At 34.8% G+C, this 24,197-nt stretch overlaps 1 protein-coding gene across 1 annotated transcript in view; it reads right to left on the bottom strand.

Moving 5' to 3' along the window:
• The window catches only part of NCAM2 (neural cell adhesion molecule 2), a 270,530-nt gene that overhangs the window by 38,175 nt on the left and 208,158 nt on the right, over positions 1 to 24,197 (bottom strand). Inside the window, exons 13-14 of the mRNA XM_002186867.6 lie at positions 8,150 to 8,269; positions 5,971 to 6,092 (exon numbers count right to left, since the gene is read on the bottom strand). Of these exons, the coding sequence (XP_002186903.6) occupies positions 5,971 to 6,092; positions 8,150 to 8,269 (242 nt within the window). The remainder of the gene's footprint in view (positions 1 to 5,970; positions 6,093 to 8,149; positions 8,270 to 24,197) is intronic.

Genomic DNA, 24,197 nt, shown 5'->3' on the forward strand with positions numbered 1-24,197 from the left:
GATGCACAAAGATATGGTGTTGCCTTTTACAGAGGTTATGAACACTGATCTTATTTTGGAGTTCTGAATACTTACGCTTTTTGTAATTTTGACTACTCCTTATCATGTTTCTGCAATGTGGATTTAGAGAATTTTGTGGTCAATCCTTTTAAACTTTTTGGCTTCAATTTATTCTTTGCTCAAATACTGAGTTTTATTTTATAGAACGGCCGGCTAATTACTTATATAATAAAATGCTAAAAATAAATTATGTAAGAAGTTTATTTTATACAGACATATCAATTACAGTTTGATCAGTATTCATTCAAACAAACTTGCCATTAAACACATTATTGAATTGTTCATGAGTCCAGCAGTGCTTATATCACACATTAGTTATTTAACAAAATATACACTAATTGTAGCAATATGGGAACATTTTGCAAGCCAGGTTGTATGCAAGAATATAAACATCATTGAGAAAATATGTCTACACCTGTAAGAAGATAGATGCAAACCTTCAGGATGGTGTTCTAGACAAAAAAGGATTCTCGTACTTTTTCATAGTTCAGGTAATTAAGACATTGATAAAAAGAGAACAAATGAGGACTTAGGTTGCAATCTTAATTCTGGCTTTTCATATATCTGGATTTCTTACCTTTGCAATTGCTACTTTCAGTGCATAATGCATAATGCATTTACTTTTTTATACAAGTAGAAATTACACAATTAGTAATAGGAAGGAGGAGGTCTGTGTTGCTTAGGGGTTGGATGGCCAGGATCTGTCTCTCAAAAGATATTTGAGCTGTGCTATTGTACCTCAGTGTCTCATAAGGGTAGGACTGCATGGATTCTTGCTCACTGTTAATGGTTGTCCTTTGAACAAGATGGCTGACAATTTTTCCATACTGATTTTGCCTTTTCATAAACTTTTTTGCTTTGTCTGTGTTAGCATTGTTATTGTCACGTGATAGTTCTGACAATGATTAAAATCCAGCAAAACTTGTTTTCAGGAATATTTTCATCCAGGTGAAACTTCCTACTTGGTGCAGTGATAGACAAATGAAAAAGATCAGATTTGTTGGTCAGTTACAAATCATGAAAAAAACCCACACAGACTGGAGTAAAAACAGTTTGTTCATCACACAGTGAAAACGGTATTTTCTGTAAAGGATACTTTTCCATATCCTGATGGATACTTTCTATTGCAATCACCTGGGTGAATCCACTCACATCCTCACTATACTAAACTCCTTTTACAAAATATGTTTTTGTATACCACTGCTGAAATAGAAGGAGCTAATACTGTTGGCAATATGCACATGAAAATACTCAGTGATATGAAGAATAGCAGTGTTATGTAGCACTGTATTTTAAAGTCTGTTTAAATTGGTGAGGAATGGGAGGAGTTAGAAAAAATGCAGTTAGATTTCAAAGAATAGCAACATGAATCAGAAGTTCCCTACACATTCTCAGTATTGTGCACAGATGCCATTGAAGATACTAGGGAATTCCAAAGGGTTTCAGAAACACAGAAAGATAAAATCTATACTAAGTTGGAAACTAAAGATGCAGGCTAATACAATTGCTGCAGAAAAAGACAGTATTGAAAACAGAGATATGAGGATATTTTGAAAGTAAACTGCAAAAATCTATATGATGAATGGAATAAAGGTGCACACCTGCAGACAGAGGAACAAGTGAAAAGGCAGGTGTTTCACAATTTGGTCAGATGAAAAATCATGAATGAGCTGAAATGTTACAAGATACCTGCATATGCTATGCCAGAGATACCATAATTTAGTTGAAACTGAAACCAAATGGGTAAATTGAGATAAATTAAATTTATAAATAAATTAAACAAGCCCTGAGTCCAAAGACAGAAAACTTTTTTAAATAGTAACAAATACAAGTAAGGAGGCAGAGGAATGAAGTATCTGGAAAGCAAGGTGTGTTCTAAAGAGAGAGAGATTAAATATTCCAGAGTACTGCCTGTTTATGGCTTTTTAAAGAAGGAAAAAAAAAACCAAAAAACAAAAAAGAAAACCCAAAAAACCCCAAAGAAACAAACAAAAACAAACAAAAAAAGAGGAAAATAACTTCTATGTCCTTCACTATAGCTGTTATTTCAGCTATATTGCATTATTAAGTACTTTCCCCTAAGCAGAGCTCAGTAATCTGTCCACATTTGATTTACTGCAAGCATAGAAATGGAAAAAGAGGGATGAGAACACAAATCATGGGTCTGCCAGGTAAATCTTCCCACAAATCTCCCTGTTTAATATAGGACCCTTTCAATTGTAGCTTAAGGAGCAGAAGAAACATAACAGATCACTTTGTACATTATTAAGTTGTTCTATTATTAATACTTAAAATTTATAGAAAGCTCTACATATGCACAGAGTTCTACAACAAAAGGAATGAAATTTCTAAATTACACATAGTAGTCTAGTTTGGGGGATGAATTAACATAAATATCTTCAATAATCAGTAATATCAAGGAACAAATGCACATTTGCAGAAAGCGTGATGGGATCTGCAACCTCAGAGATTAAAATATTCTATTTTTTGCATCTTACTTTGTTTCATATTATCCAGAAATACTCCTTTACAAAAGGCCACTGATAACCTAGCTAGTGACTGGCAGTTCAGGGGATTTTACTGCCCACTTCTATTACTCTTCAGTCTTAATATTAACAGAAAACAAAATTAATCAAAAAAATCCTCACATAATTATTTCATAAATGTGTATATATTGGTTTTATATTGTTTTGGCTTCATATTTTTTTTCATAATATAAGCATCAGTCAAATTTATTTAAGAGTCTAAGAAAGTAGGTTTTTAAGACAGCTGTAACCTAACCACCTAAGTACCCTGAAAAAAATAAAACCAAAACCCCCTCCCTTGAGACAAACAAACCAACAAAACCAATCAAAAATTAAACAAAGCAGTATAAAACTCCAGTGTACCACAACTTGACTGCTTCTCAAAACTGAGGGCAAACCTGACAACAGTAGAAGTAAAGCCAAGCCATTGTTTAGGCAGCAGTTTACTAGTCTGAAAATAACATCTCTTTCTTTAATGGTCATTCTACATTGTATCCAAAATCACATTCTCTGGGATCTCATAAAAAGTGAGAAAAAGTGATTAACCCCCTTCAACCCTTCCCTTTTCTTCTCTAAATTGTAGAGCTGAAAGCAGACAGCATAATAAGCAGATTTATTATGGTGGTCCCTGTGATGAAAAAATGGACAGGAGACACCGCACTGACTTGAAAGCATGCAGAAAAAAATATCAAGAAATCCTCACAGAAGAAAATCTGATCATTTAAAGCAGCAACTTCACAAGAATTAATTACATCAGGTTGGGGATTTCTTGGTCTGGTAATACGGGTGAAAAAGTTCGGGGGCATATACGGAACCAAGCACAAAACAGCTGGTAATGAACATGGTATTAAAATGAACAGAAAGTCATAGGATCCAGCAGGTAGACTGGAACCTAGAGATGTAAAATCATTTACCTGTTTCTTGGTCAGTATCTCAGAGTGGGAGCAAATGAGAAATTATCTCCTTTAAAATATACTATATCTATAAAGTTTTTTGCAGAACACACCATAAAGGAACAAAATTAACACGTCCTACATCAACACAGTCAAAAAAGAATGTCCTTCAGAGAAAAGCACATAAACTATCAAACTCTTATCTGCCAAAATTCACAGCATTAATAGTAACCCTGTCACAGGTCAAAAACAGGTGAACAAGTTTTAGGCCTGTAAAAACCTGTCACTTTAGTAATTTTTTCTTGCTTCTATCAAAAGATTAATAATCATAAAAGAGAGTTATTTTTATTATTCTGTTCTAATTCCAAATGTTCGCTAAAATTTGCCCTGCCAGGGAAAAATAAAAACAACCCTCTTCCCCTCACCACACTCTTTTTTTGTAGCTGTACTTCCTCCAGTTAAAAAAAAAATCTGTATAAAACTTATACATGGGTGAATTAACTTTCTGAAGGAAAAGCCATTGATGTATGAGTTGTTATCAAATATGCTCTTGAAACATGCAAGCAAATACATTGGTCCAGGTGCTAATAATAAGGCTGGCAAGAGTTACAGGAAAGCTAATTAAACACTACCAATGGGGAAGATGGAACAGATAATTACGAACTTTAAATAGCGTTCATTCTTGCTGATTAAAACACCAAAAAAATTGTTCTGCTTCTTTTGTTGTAGAAAGTCCTTTTATTTAGTCAAATTGCTTTTTCAATTGGAAGTTCAAGGAGTTTAGGATTCGAGGTCCAAGGAAAAGCTATCTTCTTCAGTAACCTTTTAAGTTTCCACTTACTGCTTAAACTGCACATTTACCTTCCAACACCACACAGGAAAAGTAACCTTTCATACTGTAATATTGTACGTTAGTAAAAACACAAGATCAAAATTAGATTTCCAAAATTTTTTTGTGATAGAACCAAAAGAATTTATCTTATTTTAATCATAAAAATAGATTAAATTCCATATACTGCATGAATGCATTATATTCAAACTGTATTTTGTACTTAGTGGTAAATACTTAAAGGCACAGTAATCTAACTAGGAAGTTCAATCCTGCAAAACTCCATTTTTATCTTGTATTGCATATATTACTACCTTCGTCTTCTTTGCTATTACTTTTCTTTTATGTCAATGTATTCACTGGATGGAAATTAAGATTTAGCAATCAGTAATAGTAGAACAAATTTTGGTCATTCCCCCAGACTACTCTGAAGAGTGCTATCAAATATTTCTCAATTAATTTGGAGCTACTAATCTTATTTGGTTCTATTTAGCATAGGACAATAATTTTACATCCCAGGTTTAGCATTCAGATAATCCCTAGACTATAACCAAAAAGTTACATTATAGTAAACATGAGGAAATGTGACAAAAACCTATTGCAAGTTAAGGATCTGTCTTTTCCTTTTGGAAATGTTCCAACAGGTTCTATAGTCACTTTCTCAAAAATTGCTTCTTTCTGTGAATAAATACAGTCCTTACTACCTTCCATTTAACATGTCTAGATAGCCAATGTTACATTCCCAATTTTCTAGACTCTTCATGGACATGAAATTCTGCTGTAACACTCCAGTAAAATGGGTCTACTCAATAAAAGTACTACACAAGGACAGTTTTAAAAATTTACACTGGAATGAAACACATCACTTTTTCCCACTCTGCAGCTACAATCCAATAATTTCTAAGCACAGTACATCAGGAAATGTATTTTAGCTACATTATTAATAATAATAAAAAAAACACACAACTTTTTTTTTTTTAATATATTATATACCACAGAAAAGCCTGGTTTTTAAACTTGCCAGATGATGAGAGAACATCAAAACAGAGTTTTCTAAAAGGCAGAATGCAAATAACCTCTGCCTGATGGCTGTCGAAGAACAGATATATGCCCTGAACTCATGAAATTCCCAACAATGTGTTAACGGCTTTTTTAAGATGAGACTTGGAATTCAGGCAAATATGAAATGTGATCAGCTAATTAATGTAATTTACAATTGATATGGAGCACTCCAATATAGCTTTCTATCAATACAGATGCATTTATAATAGATTAAAAATTTACTGTTCAAACAACCTTTAAGTGTGTAAAAGTGTGTAATTTTAATGTTTGCTAATATACTGTGTTTTTAAAAGCAGAACACGAGTGTCCCACTTTTACTATGCAATTGAAAAAGAAAATAGTTTTCTTGATAACATGAATTTGCAGTATACCTTTAGGAATAGCTGGAGGCTTTTTCGGGTTTTTTTTTCAATATTTATTTTGTATGCTTCAGCTGCAACTTAGTTCCAGAAGAAAACATACCATACCTTTTTTTTTTTTAATTATTTTCTGAAATGCACACAACTTTGGTAAATTTCAAATAATATCAACAATTTTCTCTGCATTAAAAACACATATTAACATGCACGATTCACTTATTTTGATTAACTGAAATACTTACACTTCTGTATTTGACAATATATTCCAGTATGGGGGCACCTCCATCATCTTGTTTAGTTATACTAAGTTTAAAACTCTTGCCACTCTCTGGTTGTCCATGAATTGAAGGGGGGCTTGGCTCCCCTAAATAAGGAAACAAACAGTACACAACAATAATAATAATAAATCAGCAGTGAGATAACTCTTAAATTACAGCTAGGAACTTGTCCATAATAATAGTAATCAAAATCTCAAATTAAATATAACCATTCCATGCACTAGAAAACAGCCTTTATAAGAATGTTAAATACTGTGAGTGAAATATGTTCTAATGTAGATTCCTCATACAAGGAAATAAAATTATGTGAAGTATGAAAGAAATATTAATTTCTTTGAGATCTTCTGATTTTCAACACTTTTAAATGGAATTTCTTCCCAAAATAATTTCATTATCAGTTCAGCAAGGCTGGTAGTTTGCTGCTCATACTGAAGTTTAAAAGACACTCTCTTACAAGTAAGCATCCATAACTTAAGCATAACCTTTAATCCTATGTGAGATTTCTAAATTGCAATACAGTTTTTAAACTTAATTTATTTTCCAATAAATGTACCAAGTCAAATTTGAGTAAAAGTTATCTAAGAATAACAACTTCTTAAAGAAGTCAATATCAAGAGTAAATGCAAAGAATAATATTTTCAAATCTAAAACTGTCTTAGTTATAATAATAAGAAAAAGGTAGTCTTAAACATTCAATCAAAAGATTAACAACCACTTTCTGACACTTTCCTAGTCAAAAATTCACATATTAGCTTTTCTATATGCAATGCCCATTAAATTTTTTAAAAAGTAACATACTGAATTGTCTTATCTTTGAAATATCTGTGAACGTGCAGTTACCCAGAGATACTGTTTCTTTAACAATAATTGTATTGTGTTTAGTACTTATTAAAGTAAGGATAAACTTACTTAGATCACAACATAAAACTTCTCTAGCTTTCTATCCGATAGAAAGATACATATTATACATACATACATATATATATATATATATATATATATAGAGAGAGAGAGAGAGAGAGAGAGAGAGAGAGAGATGTATAATATCTTTCAGTTTCTGTCATTCTTTCATCAAGCATACTGATAGGAATAATAGGAAATAATTTTATCTGTCCTAGAATATATTTAGAATATCTAAATGCTTCAATGAAAAAGAAATTTGAAAGCTGCCAAGTTGATGTTTTGGAACAGAAGAAACGTATAATGCAATAAAATATAATATAATATAACATAACACAATAATAAATATAATGTAATGTAATGTAATTTAATATAATATCACAGAAATATTTTCTGTTCTTTGCAGTTACATTACTTTTATTGTTCATTCCCTTAGGGCCAGTATTAGCTACACTGAGTACTGCCCTATTCAGGAAACAGCTCAGTTGCAAGAGATTTATGACAGACTGGTCTGGCAGTAGCTGCTGATGTATTTCAACACATTTGTTTGATTACTGTACACTGCCATCTGGTAGTTCCTTGGCTTTTTTTTTTTTTTTTTTTTTTTCTCTCTCTCTATGTATTTAATTTATTTACTGTTGTTTCTATTTAAAGATAATTTGAGAAAAATATTTTTTATTTGCCTTTAATATTTTAATCTGAACCTCTGGCCTACAGTTACTACAAATACAAAATTGGTTTCATAGAATTTCTCATTTGCATGTAGTCATAGTTAAAAAAATTTATTTTCCTAATTTCTTCCTTAGGTTAAGATTTCTATTTGATGCTTGATAATTGCAGAACAATAGCACCATAGTTTGGTGAAGAAATGTCTCCAGAAATGGCCAATTCACTTCTCTTAGGTGTGGATAATACCTTGAGCGTTAATGAGAAAAATTCCTTATTCTAGTATCTCTCATGGTTTGTGCTCCATTATATGAAATAAAGGCTTTTCTGAATCTCAAAAATGTAAGATAATGTAATAAATTCTCCAATTTAAGTACACTCATGCTTCTTGAAGTAAGGGTGGCATAACAAAACATGATTTCTGAGAAACAATGTAAAAACTGGTATAATATACTGGTAAGTGGATTATAGAAAACCTGAAACATTATCTACAGTGGATCATAATTCAAATCTAGGGATATTCTAATAATAATAATAATAATAATAATTTTCATTTAACAGCACAAGTATTACTCACGGACAGGTAAGGTCTGAAAGATCTCAATTTTGCTATACTCTCCTTGCCCTTTTCCATTTACAGCAGCTACTTTGATTTCATAAGTTGTATTTGGTTCCAAATTGCTTAGAACAACCATAGCTAAAGGAAAGAAAGAAAAAAAAAAAAGGAATAAAATTTGATGAAGTAATATATTTATAAAAAAAAAACCCATAAGACAATTTCATAATTTACTTTCGTCACTTGTAAATTAATGACTCTCATATTCTGACAGTACATTGGTTTTATAATAGTGCATCAGCTTTTTTGTTGAGTGCTAATAGTCCCTTTTTTTCTTCTGCAAAAAATCATTGTTTTGACTGAGCAAGTCATAGTTCTGCAGGAACAGTGAAATCAGTGTTAGAGAAGCCACAGGTAGCAATTAAGGCCCTTGATGGGGAGTGGTATTTTATGTTCTGATTGTGAGCACAGTGCATTGGTTTTGCACACCCATGTTTTGGTAGCGAGGCTGCTACAGGTGTGGTTTCTATGAGAAGGTGCTGGAAGCTTCTCCCATGTCTGACAGAGCCAATCCCATCTGGCTCCAGGCTGGACCCACTGCTGGCCAAGTCTGAGCCCATCAGTGACAGGAGCTTCCTGTGATAGCATATTAAAGAAGGAAAAAAATTATTTTTTAATATTGATGTATTTGTGGCCAGAGAAGAGCAGGATGAGGATGTGAGAGGAACAGCCCTGTAGGCAGCCAGCTCAGTGCAGAAGGAGGGGCAGGAGCTGCTGCAGAACTGAGATTCCCCTGTAGCCCAAGGTACAGCCCGTGGAGATGCCACTGTGCCCCTACAGCCCATGGTGAAGCCCATGGAGATACAGAGATCCCCTGCAGCCCATGGAAGAGGCACACACCAGAGCAGATGGATGCTGAGAGAGGGCTTTGACCCTGTGGGAAGCCTGTGCTGGAACAGGCTCCTGGCAGGGACCTTCAGACTCATTTGAGGAGCCCATGCTGGCGCAGGTTTCCTGGTAGGATTTGCGACCCCGTGGGGGAAGCATGCTGAAGTAGCCTGTCCCTGAAGAATTGACCCTGGAGAAGAGTGGCCACGCTGGAGAAGTTAATGGAGAACTGTTGTCCATGGGACAGACTCAGTTTGGTGTAGTCAGTGGAGAACTGTCTCCCATGGGACGGACCATGTGCTGGAGAACGGGAAGCGCTTCGCTCCCTGAGCAGCAGCAGGAACAAGATGTGATGATCTTATTTTATAACCAGGTGACTCCTGGTGGATGCAGGACAGGCTGTAGGTGTTGTGTACCTGGACTCCAGCAAGGCCTTTGGCCCTGTCTCCCACAGCACACTGCTGGAAAAGCTGCAGCCCACAGCTGGGTTAGGAGTGCTCTGCGATGGGCCAGGAGTGCTCTGTGCTGGGCCAGGAGCACTCTGTGATGGGCCAGGAGTGCTGTGTGATGGGCCAGGAGTGCTGTGTGATGGGCCAGGAGCACTCTGTGATGGGCCAGGAGCACTGTGTGCTGGGCCAGGGGCGCTCTGTGATGGGCCAGGAACGCTCTGTGATGGGCCGGGAGCGCTCTGTGATGGGCCGGGAGCGCTCTGTGATGGGCCAGGAGCACTCTGTGATGGGCCAGGAGCACTCTGTGATGGGCCAGGAGCGCTCTGTGATGGGCCAGGAGCACTCTGTGATGGTCCAGGAGCGCTCTGTGCCAGACCAGGAGCACTCTATGCTGGGCCAGGAGTGCTCTGTGATGGGCTCAGAACTGGCTGATGGCCGGCCCAGAGAGTGGCCGTGAGCGGTGCTGCATCCAGCTGGGGACAGGCACCAGTGGTGTCCCTCAGGGCTCTGTGCTGGGCCAGCTCTGTTCAATATCTTTATTGATCACATGGATGAGGAGATTGAGTCTTTCATTAGTAAATTTGCATATGACATTAAGCTGGGAGGGTGTGTCGATCTGTTGGAAGGTAGATCTCTGCAGAGAGAGCTGGAATGGTTGAATCGATGGGCAAAGTCCAGTAGGATGAAGTTTAATAAATCCAAGTGCTGAGTCCTGAATTTTGGCCATAATAACACCCCACAGCATTACAGGCTGGGGACAGTGTGGCTGGAGAGTGCCCAGGCAGAAAGGGACCTGGGGGAACTGGTCAGCAGCCACCTGAACATGAGCCGGCAGTGTGCCCATGTAGCCAAGAAGGCCAAGGGCATCCTGGCCTGTATCAGGAATGGTGTGGCCAGCAGGAGCAGGGAGATCATCCTTCCACTATACTTGGCAAGTCCTGTAGAAATGTAATATCATAAAAAAAAAAGAGCCAGTAGCATCTTTCACAGTCCTAGGGAGCCTAATTTTTTCATTATAAAGAAGCATTCTTTTAGTTGCTTTAAGCCTTCAAGTTATATATCCAGTGAAAGCATAATTACTTCTGTCCATACTCTTTGTTATTCTTTTCAGTGCAGATTTATTAGAATTTCTATTTCTTTAGTTTCTACTGAAGTCCAACAGAGTTCCCATTACATGTAAAGCTACAGGGATTTCATGAATTTGGAAAAACAGTAACTTCTACATTTCATACTTTATTATGGGTATTTTGCATGAATTTGCTATTGAAACATAATTGTTTTCCTGTAAATAGAGCAGTAGAATTGTATGTCTTCCAGCATGTTTTAGCTTTATCATTTTATAGAGTTGAAAATACTGAACTCTAAAGTATAATCATGTCATGAAAAAATAATGTATCATCATGAGAATAAGAATAGAATTAGGAGACATAACATTGAGTTCTGTTTAGATTAAATTTAAAACTTAACTAAGCAGTAGCAGTATTTGACTTGCCTTTCAGCCATGATTACTTTCCAAGGATGAATAATTTCACTGAAAAGAAACCTTAGGGCGTACCAAATATTAGTGCTACTGTAAATGTTTTTAAAATTTAAACAACATAAAAGCACGACTACGAGTCTATATTTAAAAAAATACAAATGTGTTAGCTACATGAAACCTAAGGATCTGATTTTATAAACACACCTGGGACCTAGAGAAATGAATAAAATTACTTATACATGTAGTATTTAAAGAATCAGTGTATACTTTAGAATCCCCTGCACAGCACTATGCATCTAGGTACAATGACTTTTGCAATTACTTTTGTGGAATTGACCCACTTAATATCAGTGATGGTGTGAGGTGTATATATTATATATGTAGAAAAAATTATAACTATGGCCTTCTGAAAACAAAGAAAAGAACCATTTTGGATTAGAATTCATACTCCAATTGTAATAGAATAAACAGAATATTTGGAGTAATTCAGATTAAGAAGTTGTTTCACGGAGTGTTACAAAAGCTCAGGACTGAAGAGTAATTAAGAGAAATGAAAATTTCACTGCTCGCTAGGAGTTGAGATTGGAAGAAAATATTTCATAAATCAGTTATTTTTGTTTTTTTTTATAATGTGTGTATCTGTTATTTAAGTATAAAAACAGCTTATTCATCTTTCCATATACAAATAACTTTTTCTCACAGGAAAATAGTCCTGGGCATGATGAGTATTTTGATTTCTTTCACATTCAGTGCATAAATGTGAAAAGAACCAGTCCACTGCCATATGTTTACATTATGCCATTGGCATATTTATTGATGGGTATCAAGTTCCAGATATACTGAGGTGAAATCTCTTTCTTTAAAAGTATCATTTGAGATTTTCTATTTTCTTTTAGCTGTTATATCAGTATATTTTGCCCTTCTAATCACAGTTATTTGTCAGCTTTAGCTGGATAATTCAATTTTGTGGATTGATTTGCTGGGATAATTCACATAGTGACTGGTTAGATTGAGGAGTAGATTTGGTAGGAATACCCCAAAGAGGGAAAAGCAGAACAGTTACTTGTGAATTCTCCAAATTAAATAAATTATCTAATTTAAGTCAGTTAATTAATAAATTAACATGATTCACAACAGCTCAGAGCTTAGTATTATCCATTTATAAGTGAGGCTTTAAGTCTCAAGGTAGCCTAGGAGGACATAATGACACAAGAAGTTACCAGGTATGTAGGTTTTGGTTTAGTATGCTATATTAAGACTTTAATACAAAATTATTAATATTTTTGGCAAGATATGCCATGAATACTGTTGCTAGTTTGGTTGTTTTTTTTTTTTTTTTTAAATTTTGTCAACCAGAAGTTAAAAAGGAACACAACAACAGAAAATAATTAAACCTTACTGAATAAAAAATTAAGTTTAACCTATTATGTGTTAATAGGTTAATCCTAAAGTTTAAGCAACATTAAGTATAAAGTCCTTTTTATTATACAGATTTTTGTAATTTGCAAGCAAATCTAATAAATTGAAAAAAATAACTCAGTACAGAAAAAAACCCACAAAAATATGTCAGAAAAAAAAGCAAAACTTCATACTATTTAAAATACAGCTTGCAAGCATTTCATCTAGGAAAGTTCCTTTTATTGTCACAGAATTTTAACTGCTGTCAAAATGAACCATGGGAAAGCAACATCTAACACAAGATTTGTTGTGAAATAAATTGTACCATAAATCCAAGTCAGTAAAACCGAAACAAAATTCCCCAGCTGCTTCTCTGGTCCAGGGTAGGTTGTTTATGTTACTTTATTACAGCAGAATGAGAGGAAAAATGTCTGGCATATTAAATTGTCTTTTCACTGAAGTAATCTGCCTCAAAAACCTTCTAAGAATTGTGATATATTACATAAATCATCACCAAGGAAAAGAAGGTTAGGGGAACTAGCAGTACAATTCCTCTACATTAATCCCAAAGAGGATCTCATATGAGGTTAATTAACAGAAATACCACGTTGTTACATTGCTCTCATTGGAGAGGTATCTGCAGCATAGAACAATGTCATTCCAGTTCCAAATTCAATCCCTTGAGGATGTCAGATCTAACTGAAGAAGGATATAAATTTATTTTGAAACAAAGTAGCTGAGACGTTGCTGAAATAACATCTTCGTTTCCTATATATGTGAGATTGGGGTGGAAGAGTGAAATTTCTGTCAAAGAAGCATTACAAATTTGAGGATGGCTTGGGGTTGTTTTTTTTTTCTTGTTTCTCTCCCTTTATTCTGGATCTATATAACTACAGAGGATGAATGCAACCCTGACTACTGGGCATGTTAATAAGTGGAGTGTTTTGATTTAACAGCATTTTCCTGAACCTATTACTCATTATTTTACTTCTCTCAAGGAAAAACTGAGTCCCCTGAAAATACCTGAATCTCTTTCAGAGGAAAAATAAAATTAAAAAAAAAAAAAATATAATTTTTATGAAGCTTAAACAGGTTTCTCTCTGTGGTGATGATTCATGTTCTTTTAAGGGCAGGAGAAAAAGTCATGGCATACAGCAGTGAGTAATTCAAGGTGATAAAGTAATAATTTTCTGTACAAATGCTGAGACTCTTGTAGGTGTCACAGAAAATGAGGCACTTTGCCCAAAATTGGTCTGCCTGGGATGAGCAACAACTCTTTTGTTTATTCTATGTGTTTGCACTGTAGGAGGAAGAGTATAAAATCTCTTTTTTTCTGGCTGAGACTCACAGTTAGCTCTAGCTGAGCTCACAGAAATATTGACATAATGAAGATAGAAATTGCCACGGGGGACAAATACAAGGGAAAAATTTAAAAAAAGGATTTTGCTACCCAATAGACAAAATGTTAATTCATCTGTAGAAACAGCCTGGCTGTTTCAGTTCCATCTGTCTGCCTTGCCCAAACAACAATTAATTTCATAAATACTCATTCAAGCATCTGGCTATAACTGTCAGAATTCAGTTAACACAAATAAATGAACTTTAATAATGAAAATATTTCAAGTTGCACAGTCTACGAAATAAAGATAATGATAGCAAATCAAACTGTCAGTGAAATCATTAGCATAAATTGGAGACAATATCTAACTTTAAGTAATTCCCTAAAACAACAGAAACAAATGTCACCATTTTAATAATCAGATAAAATGGTTCTGTTCCCAGAATTTCCATATTTCTTTGCACTATAATGTATAATTATTACATTAGTTTGGAATGAAAGTATTAGCCATTTATTTAACTGTGAATACAAATAAAAACCCATAAATAAAGATACACAGTGTAGTTTTTATATATGTAGTAATTATACACAGGTATAATTAATATAATCTAATGTTCACTAATATGAGTAATTTCTTTACAAAACACTTTTCAGTAGCTGACATTAAAAATGCATTTGGCAAAAAAAGCTTTAATATTTTTATTAATATTAATATATAATACATTAAAACACAATTACCATGTAAAGCTCCTTTCTTCCATGTATTTAATTTTTAATTTTACTGGGCTGAATTTTGAGATATCACTATACAAACTGAACCAAAAGTAGCATCCCTATTCAGGGATTTTCTTTGATACCTATTTCTACTGAAAAAAAACTAGTCAGAAAAGATTAAGTAATCCATGAGAAATCATAGTTACAAAATGCACAGTTCTATAAATTAATGAAAATAAAGCAAGCAGGAGTGCAAACTAAAGTGCCTAGAAAAGAGCAAATTTGTGGATTGGCAACATAATTTATAATATATTGAATCACCATGAATCCAGAAGATGGGGTTCTTCATTTAACAAACTTCAGGTATAAAAATGAATAGATTTTCTTTAGAAGTTCATTTATTTAAAAAACACCCTTACTTCAACTTGTTTTTAATCAGAAAAACAGCAGAGCACACAGAGAAAAAAAAAAAAAAAAAAAAAGAAAACATTCCTGGAACAAAAGCAATCTATTGAGATAGATCATCATATCAGTAAACCTTCCCCAGCTTTATTCAGAACAGAAACACACTTGCAGGAATTACATATAAAATAACTCATCTCCACAGTATTTAAGAAAAAAAGGTGATGCATGCATCATTTTTAGGCTATAGGTTTACAAAAATATTTTTGTAATACTTCAAATGATAAAATAGACCACATTATCTTGATACCTTCTTCAAGTTTTTCTGTTATACTTATTTGACAATAATATCAAATATTTCATGAACAAATCCTGCCACTTGTACAGATTAGCATCCTATCAGCAATCATGTGCAACCAGGATCTTAACTTTGACAGATTCTGTTTCCCATTACCACTACAAGGGAATTTATATTTCAAACACACACTCTTTAGTATCTCTTTCTCCAAGTTTTTATTTATATATTTCTTTGACTATCTTTATGATGACCAAGCCAGCTGCCTAATACCAAATCTTTAAAACTGCAGTCAAATTCCATAAAAGGAATTTGTAGATATTAAAGGAAAATGAAATGGAAGTCAAAGAATAGGAAAGGGAAAAGAGAGAAGGAAATGGAAGAGGAAAAGTAGAGGAGAAATAAAGAATGGGCAATTTAAAACTTCCTAAGTACCACTAAATATAAAGTTCAGGATAGAGAGTGCTTGAAACAATTGATATTCCCTGTAAGAAGATCTTGTTAAACTAAACAAATGCATCCTGAATGAAAAAAATGGAAATACATACTCAGCTTCAAAATCACACAATACAAATACATTTCAAAAACAAATGCTCTTTGAATTACCTCTTTTAAAGTGTCAGGTCTCCTCCCAGTATTCATTAGTCCTTATTTTTATTTATTTAATAAGTGTTTTAGAACAAGGTTTTAAGAAATATTTTACAATTTTGTGTGTGTGTGTGTGTGTGTGTGTGTGTGTGCACAGCATTGTCAGTGTTTTGTAGTGATGCAACTTGTTGAACAATAATTTAACAATGTCCGATGATGGATAACAGTTTCCTGTCACAGCATTTAGAAGCATTAATTTTTTTTTTAATTTTTTTTTTTTTTGGCACATCCAGACCAGGTATTAGAAATAGGGATACACTGAGAGAAACATGAAGCACTGAAACAGGTTATTCCAAGACAAGAGGGAGAGTAATCTCCATCCCTGGGATTTGAGACTGAGTTAGACAAAACCACACCTGACCTGATCTAGGACTGGCAATAGTCTTGATTCAAGCAGGAGGTTGGCCAGATAAATACCAGATATTCCTGCCAACCAAATTTTCTGATTCTACAAATTAAAGGGGAATACTATCTTGGTTCTTGGAACATTTTGCCCTCTGCTATGAAACTATAGTACAATTCTTAATAGTAAGGTTTTTCTTGGAAAAGCAGCCTGACACTTGAAAAGGACTATACTAAAAAGTTTAATGAAACAATAAATGAATGCAGGGAAATCAATGGGGATTTGGACTTCTACCAGATATTCCTTTCATAATGTGAAAAGAAAGTAGGAAAGTATTGTTCAAAATGCTTTCTAACATATGACTAATGTTCTCAGCAGGGTTCATTGTTAAATATTTATGTCACTATAATTGCTGCAATTTTAGGAGTACAAATTATACTGCTAGATATTAATCCTGATTAAGTTAAGCATTTTAATTAATCAAATTTACTTTCTGTAGAGACTAGTTTTAAAATTATCCTGTAAGAAAAAATTTGAGGCCATTGAATACATCGAACTTACATTGTCAATATGAACACAGAAAGACAGCAGAATTAAGACATCTAAGTAAGTAATACTTTACTGAGTGAGCACAAAATACTACAAAATGTAGTAAAGGAATAACTGTTGTAATATCAATGCAAAAAGGCAATCAATGCCCTAATTAAGATAATTTACACTGTCATTTATCCTATTGTTTTTTCTCTCTTTGAGTAACTTTCAAGTCTGAAGAGAATGGTTAATGGGAGACAACCCAGAAAATAAAACAAGATCATTTATTAGGAGACTATAAAAACATGTTTATGGCTACCTTGTATGCAATAACATTATGTATTTTTATCAAAGTTTGGAATCTAACCTTGATTTTTGCAGAAAGAAGTATACATTGAGGGGGGAGGCAGGAGTTAGTCATGAATGTATACCTTCCTTTCCTCTACTCCTGCTGCAGGTATATCACTGTCTCATTTCTTCAGTTGTATAAATCAAACTGTGTCCTAAGCCAGTCTATCTCACATTTTCTCCTGTTCCTACAGTGGCGCTCTGGTTGTGACTTCCATCCCATCCGATTTTTTGCAAAACAAAGTTCGGCTTGAAAATGATCTCCTACATTCAGAACTCTATCCATGAATTCTGAATTCTTTGTTACTAAAAGATCCTGAGCAGAAGGTGAGGTAGGCTTCACCTGAATTCACAGCAGACAAAAGCTGCATCTTCTAAGAATGAGGCCCAGACTAATTGCCATGGTGCACCTGGGATAAGCCCTGTAGAATGTGTATACACTATTTCATGGTGTAGTAAATCCACACAGTTTGTCATCTGAAGATTCTGGTGACTGATATAATATATCTGGGTGAAACTCAGGTCTAAATTAGGAACTTATCCTGAACTAGTCACTGATTATTGGCCAAAATATATTCTCTTTTTATCAAAAACAACAAAAAATCACAAACAAACAAACAAAAAAACAAACAAAAACAAACCAAAGAAAAAAAACCCAAAAAATCACAGAATCACTTCAGTTGGAAAAGATTTCTGAAATCAAGTTCAAGTTCTGACTGATTGCAACTTTTTCAGCTGCCACATCCATTCATTTCTTGAATAATTCCAGGGATGGTGACTCCATCCCCATGGGTAGTCCATTCCAAAGTTTAACAACCCTTTGAATGAAATAAATTCTTCCTGATGTTCAGCCTGAACTACCCCTGGTGCGGTCTAAGACTGTGTCCCCTTGTCCTGTCACTAATCGCCTGGGAGAGAAGACTGCCCCCTGTTGCTCTGATTCTTAAGATTTTCTAAAGCCTTCTGAGTTTACATTCTTGTAGAGAACTTTCTCACACAACTTTCTGTAAACAATCTATTGTTTTGCATTCCTCCAGAGGCGGGGAAATTTGATGTACTGGTAGTTTGTCCAATGTCATTGGAGAGGTGGCACGTCCACCCTCCAATCCACTGTCACCTTTGGAAAAGTATAAATGCTGGAGTCAGAAAATAAACTTCCTCTTTTTCACCTTTGCAATAGCAGCAGCTCATGTCGTGCTTTCACGTGTCCTATAGCAACAGCTCCCCACCTGAAAAAACCTCCTTTCATGGAGTTCTAGAGAAGGGTAGATTCATCCCTGACCCCCCTTTTCTCCAGAACAAACACCCCCAGCTCCCGCAGCTGCTCCTCACAGGACTTGTGCTCCAGACCTTTCCCCTCTTGCCCTTCTCTGGACACGTTCCAGCCCCTCAGTGTCCTTCTGGCAGTGAGGGGCCCAGAGCTGGACACAGGACTCCAGGTGCGGTCACACCAGTGTCCACCTGTTGGAATCTGAGGTATTGATGATTCTGAGATTGTAGAAAGTCTCTGTCTGTCAGCCCCACTGCCAAAGAAGAAGCCATAATCCGTCTGTGCTGGTTTCAAGGTTGTTTATTCTGTTTATCTCTAACATGTTCTGCTGCCCTGCCGCAGCTCTGTCCTGCAGGGCAGCGTGTGGGGCTCTGCCCTCAGTGGGATGGTACAAACATTAAATACCAGAAACTACCTGTGCTGGATTTACAATAACGTGCCAATATCTGTCACCTACGTTGAACAGTGTGTCCCCAGCCTGAACCAACAGAAAAATGCCAACACCACAGTGAAACATGGAGGGCATGAAGAAGGAGAAAAAGGACAAGACACACCCAATTTCCTCCATCTTGTCCCCTTTAGACCCCTTATCTAGAAACCTAAAATTTTACTTTTGCACCCATGCCACACTTAATTATTACTTATATCAAACACTCAGAGCTTGTAATTCATCCTGTAGGATTGAAAACTCTTTTCCATGGACAGAGATCACAGACAGTGTCTCTGGGGGCTCTGTACAAGGGGGTTCCTGACCCCCTGCCAGGGTCCCAGCCCTGCCAGGGCAGTCAGAGGGAAGCCCTGGATTCCCACATCCACCCACACAGGGGACAATCACTGCCCTGGTCCTGGTGGCCACACTATTGCTGGTACAGGCAAGGTGCCATTGGCCACCTTGGCCACCTGGGCACTGCTGGCTCATGTTCAGCCACTGCTGACAAGCACACCCACATTCTTTTCCTCTCAGCAGCATTCCAGCCACTCTGCCTCAGCTTGTGCAGGGGCTTGTTGTGGCCAAAATGCCCCCAAAGTCTAAGAAAATAATAAATTTTAACAACTGCATCTACTTCCTATGGTCAGCAAAGTTCTACACAGCTACACTTCTTATTTCCTGTGAGGCTTTACAACATATTTAAAATGTTTTGTGTAACAAAAGTACAATTCACTAGTTTTCTTATGTTCACTTCACTAGTTTTCTTTCTTCACAGTACAAAACTCTACTGTTACTATATACAAATTAGATGTGGCTTTCTTTAACCCAATGGACCTAAAATGCCCATTACTACAAATATATCAGTATTATTACAGTGAAAAAAAACCCAGATATTGAGAATTCAGAAGTTTTTAATGATAAGCAAAAGAAATACCTGAGAGCACAGGAAATGAATATTTTAAATATTATGCTTAGAGAAGCAGCAAATTTTTCATAGGAAAATTCATATATGTTAGCAAGAATTGTCTCTCAATTAAGACTGCTATTTAAAATTCCAACATTATCAATATCACTTTAATTCTGCTTCCTAACACTAATAAACAGAATATGTAAAATCTGTATGACTTTTCTCACTTAAGTTGCTGCAGCCTTGCAGCTGTCTAAGAAGCAGGTTCTGACACAGGACTTCTGTCTTTCACCCATCTAGGCCATGCACTTTTCAAGTCTGGAGCATGCAAAGTGTGAGGAAAAGAAAGTCTACTTGCTCTGTTACCCAGTTCAAGAGCTGGCAGAAACCTAACTACCACCACTTGAGAAAAAGAATAAAGCAGGTCCTGATTTCTGCTATCTCCACAGAGGCCATTTTCATGATTCCAAATACATCTTTCCTAACATTCCCTACTCTGTAAACAGAAAGACCTCGAGGCTGACATGAATGATGATTTCAAGAACTGTTCTTATGCTTCTCACATGCAGAGATAATTTTCCTTCATAATTTTGTTCCTCATCCCCATGCAACTATTGTATACTATAATTTATTTCTTACCAATGAAGAAAAATGGGGAGACAGAAAAAAGGTCATGAAAAAGAGATTAATTTAAAGATATAGTGAAATTTAATACAGATAGGACCATGCTATTGTTCTGTTGCTCATTCTTGTATGTGGCAGAAGGAGAGCTCTGTTCATAACCACTCTGTCTTTCAATGACCTTGAAAATACTTAAAGAATACTCTGTCATCCTGAAGCACCTTTCTATTTTGTATGACAAAGTGCAGCAGAAGTTTATATACACATAAATATTCCATAAATGTACTTTATCTTTCTCTAAGTAGACAAGCAATGTACAATAAATGTAGATGAATACAATACACACTTGAAAGGCAAAATTTGCAGCTTCACCATGTGTCTCATTTATCAGTTATTCATACCTAATACTGCACTGCATCACTCTTTGCTTAACAAGATTTACCTTTACAAGCCACGTCAGCAAGACCTTTACATCAGATCAGCTGTTCACCATAAATTTACTTGAGAATGTGCAGTTATGAAAGGACTGAAAGGTCTAAATAAGAAATAGACCAGAGTTTTCACAACAATACATTTGGAATTATGATTCTCCATTTAATTTCTTATTAAAATATTTACTACATACTCTTGCAATCAAAGTATCTTCTAGTTGTTCCTACAGATTTTTAAGTCTTTGTCTTGAGAAAACCATAAATCACATTGTGCAATGAGCTTTGACTGGTTGACTAAATGCAATTACAAACACAGAACTATAAGGTAAAAAGAGTAAGTTCAGATAGTGGTTACATCTGCATAAAACTCAGGAGCTCTTAGTTATGAACTCATGCTGGGCAGTAAATTGTCTGGATTCTCTTCACTTCTCATGACATTTTATTCACCTTTAAATGTGAAAAGTACATCTCATTCTCCTGATGTTTCAGGTCTGTATAAAAACCTGAAATGTTTAAACATAGTTTTCCCTTTGCACTTCTCACTTTTCAGTCTCTCTAATCCATCCATATAATTTAGTTTAGACATTTTTTTACAGTTCAACCTTTTCAACCACAAGAGATTTTTTACAGCAAAGATTTGGATGGAAGCCAAAATTAGTATAGAGACACAATTAAAGGGCTGAATAACTTTCTTACATGCAGGCATATACACAAAATAAATTGGATAAAAATCTGTCTTTGTCTTCACATTTCTTTGTACCCTATAGCAATCATAAAACTACACACATTCTTTCACTTTTTATTTTTAATGACAACTTGCCATTGAAAATTTTATTGGCAAATCTCATAATGCCATTTTATCCAAAGAATTGAGATTAAATAAAAATAAAAGGGCACATTTTAGTCATATTATTTGTAACACACCTTACAACACTATAGCTTAATAATATATGTATATCTATATGCAATTCTTACCTTCTAGTAATTTCAAAGCTAATTTCAAGTTGAGAAAAGTATTTTTGAATCAAGCTAAATACTCTGATTACTTTAGGAAAAAAAAGAGTTTAGGGTTATCAGTAGTATCATTAGTATATTAACTGATAAGAGGACTGGTCCACAAAATTTTTCAAAATATTACCAATTACTGCCTACTAAAAATGGACAAGTTTTTAAATGAAAAATACCTGATCTGCACAGACAAAAACAAAATTCCCCAAAACCCCAACCCCCTGCCCCCCTCCCAAAAAACCAAAACACACCACACCATTTCAGAGTTTGGAATGTTAAATATATACATATACATATACATATACATATACATATACATAAAATGTAAAAGAGAAAATGGATTACCTTTTTTAAATTTACTGGTTTATGTTTTGTTTATTACTAAACTTATTTTGTGAGTTGCCTAGATCATGGATACCTTCTCACTGGTATAGTCAATGCAAAACTAAATAGCACAATACTGAGGAGAGGACGTCAAGGTTTGATCACCTCATCAACACGGGCATGTACATAACTTCCCCTAACTTTAAGGACATGTGTAGTAAAAGGAGCAACAGAACCAGGCAGAACACACAGCACAGTAATTTAAGAACATGTCTTAGACAAGAGAGAACACTTATCTTTCGTAATACACCTTAAAGCCCAATTAAATATGTGTGAATAAAATAGTAGAGAAAGGACCTGGTTTGAAAAAAAACCCCACTCATTTCACAAACAAACTGCTAAATATAGTTTCCATCCACAGAGACATTTAGAACTCAGGGCAAAGCCCCAGAAAAACTTAGAATTTGGCCCTGCTGCAGCCTGGGGTGGGGGTGGAGCTGATGATGATAAGGATCATTTTGGGACTTTTAGGAATTTAGGAAGCTAAATTATTCTAGAATTTCATGAAGTACGTGAAATGTAGTCAGATGAAAAAGGAAGTAAACAGAACCTGCTGAGATTTGAATGTCAAATTACAAATAATTAATTATTTCAGATTTGAGCTATAAGTTGTTAAAACCCAGAGAAAAAAAAATTAAAGTTGTGTTGAAAGCATGTATTTGCATTAGTGCTCGTAACTGGATAACTCCTTATTAGCTGAAACTGAAATTTTAAATTTATTGTTCTTCGATTTCCATATATTTAAGATGCTGTACAAGCTCAGATGTTTTCTTTATGCTATGTTTATTTTTCAGAAAAGTAATACAATACAACTTATTCACCTGTCAAGGGTTTTCTTTTCTTCCAGAAAGAATAAATATTTAAACATTTCTTAGCTAGAAATATTTTTCATCCTTTCATTTTGCCTTAAAATGGAAAATTGTAAAAACATATTTCACTTCTTCTTGCCCATAGCTTGATTATGCTATCACAAGTCTTCAAAAATTATTGACTCCTTCAATAAAATATTCACTAAAGAAATATAAATATATGTTGATAAATTATCTCTGGTATATTTTGATATCACTGCATGAGATATATTTACAAGTAAGACTTTTACTGTTGAATAGTATTATACTTGGCATGTTATTAGCAAAGTTTCTGCTTTCTGCCAGACAAAGAAGAATCTCTAATATTAAAAAAAAATTCTTGACCACTGAAATACAAAGCACAGATATATAGATTCAAAATTGCATCTCTTATAACATGTTGATTTTCTACACCTTCCTGTTTTTTAGACCACAGTTTGACAATGTATGCATGACTTTATCTTATATAATTTGTCTATTGTATAAATTATTTTATGCTGGTCTCCTTCAAGAGCTAAATTATAATTCCAGGGATAATTTCACTAAAAGGTTTGAAACTCAACAGAATATCTAATTAAAAAATGCCAAAACCTAGAGATACCAGTAAAGTTCAGAGATATTGAGCTTTTTGGATTTTTGGGTGGTGGGTTGATTGGCTTAGTTTGCATTTTTTAGCAGATATGTGTTTGGTTGATTTGGTTTGGTGGTTTTTCTGTTGTTTCTGTTTGGGTTTTTGTTTCCCTGAAAAATAAATGAGATTAACTATTTCTGTTTTAAGAACCAGTTGTTTCATGCTACAAATTGTTCCTGATATAAGAAATTCTAAATTATCTAGGCATTATACATTAGCAACTTCCCTGGAAACTCAGAAAAACTAGAAACTTTCTCAAGTGTCTCAAAACTCAATAAATAAGATGGCTTGCTTTATGAAATATTCCAACTTTATTAAGTTTTTATATTAAACATAAATAATTGAATTTTAAAAATTAAAATATAATTAATTAAAATTTTTGCCTAAAAAATTCACAAGATCAATACTTAGATATAGGATAAAGAAACTCTGATCTGTAATATGAGAATTTCCAAACAGAAGTAGTTTTGAGGAAGCAAAGGTGGAGGGTGTGTGTGGGTGTGTAAAGGTGTGTGGGTGTGTGTATTGGCTCCACCAATCTCCAAATGTGTATCTCTTCTCTAAGACTGCCAGCCATCCACCTATGCCAGAGGTGAATTTCCACAGTAATCTAAATATGGGACTGTGTTTAATGTATTCCTCATGTTCTATCACCAGCAAATTGAATAGCACTAGAAAGGCAGAGACAGTTTTTTCTTGGTATT

This window comes from Taeniopygia guttata, chromosome 1 (assembly GCF_048771995.1).
Source record: "Taeniopygia guttata chromosome 1, bTaeGut7.mat, whole genome shotgun sequence".
NCBI classification, from domain to species: Eukaryota; Metazoa; Chordata; class Aves; order Passeriformes; family Estrildidae; genus Taeniopygia; species Taeniopygia guttata.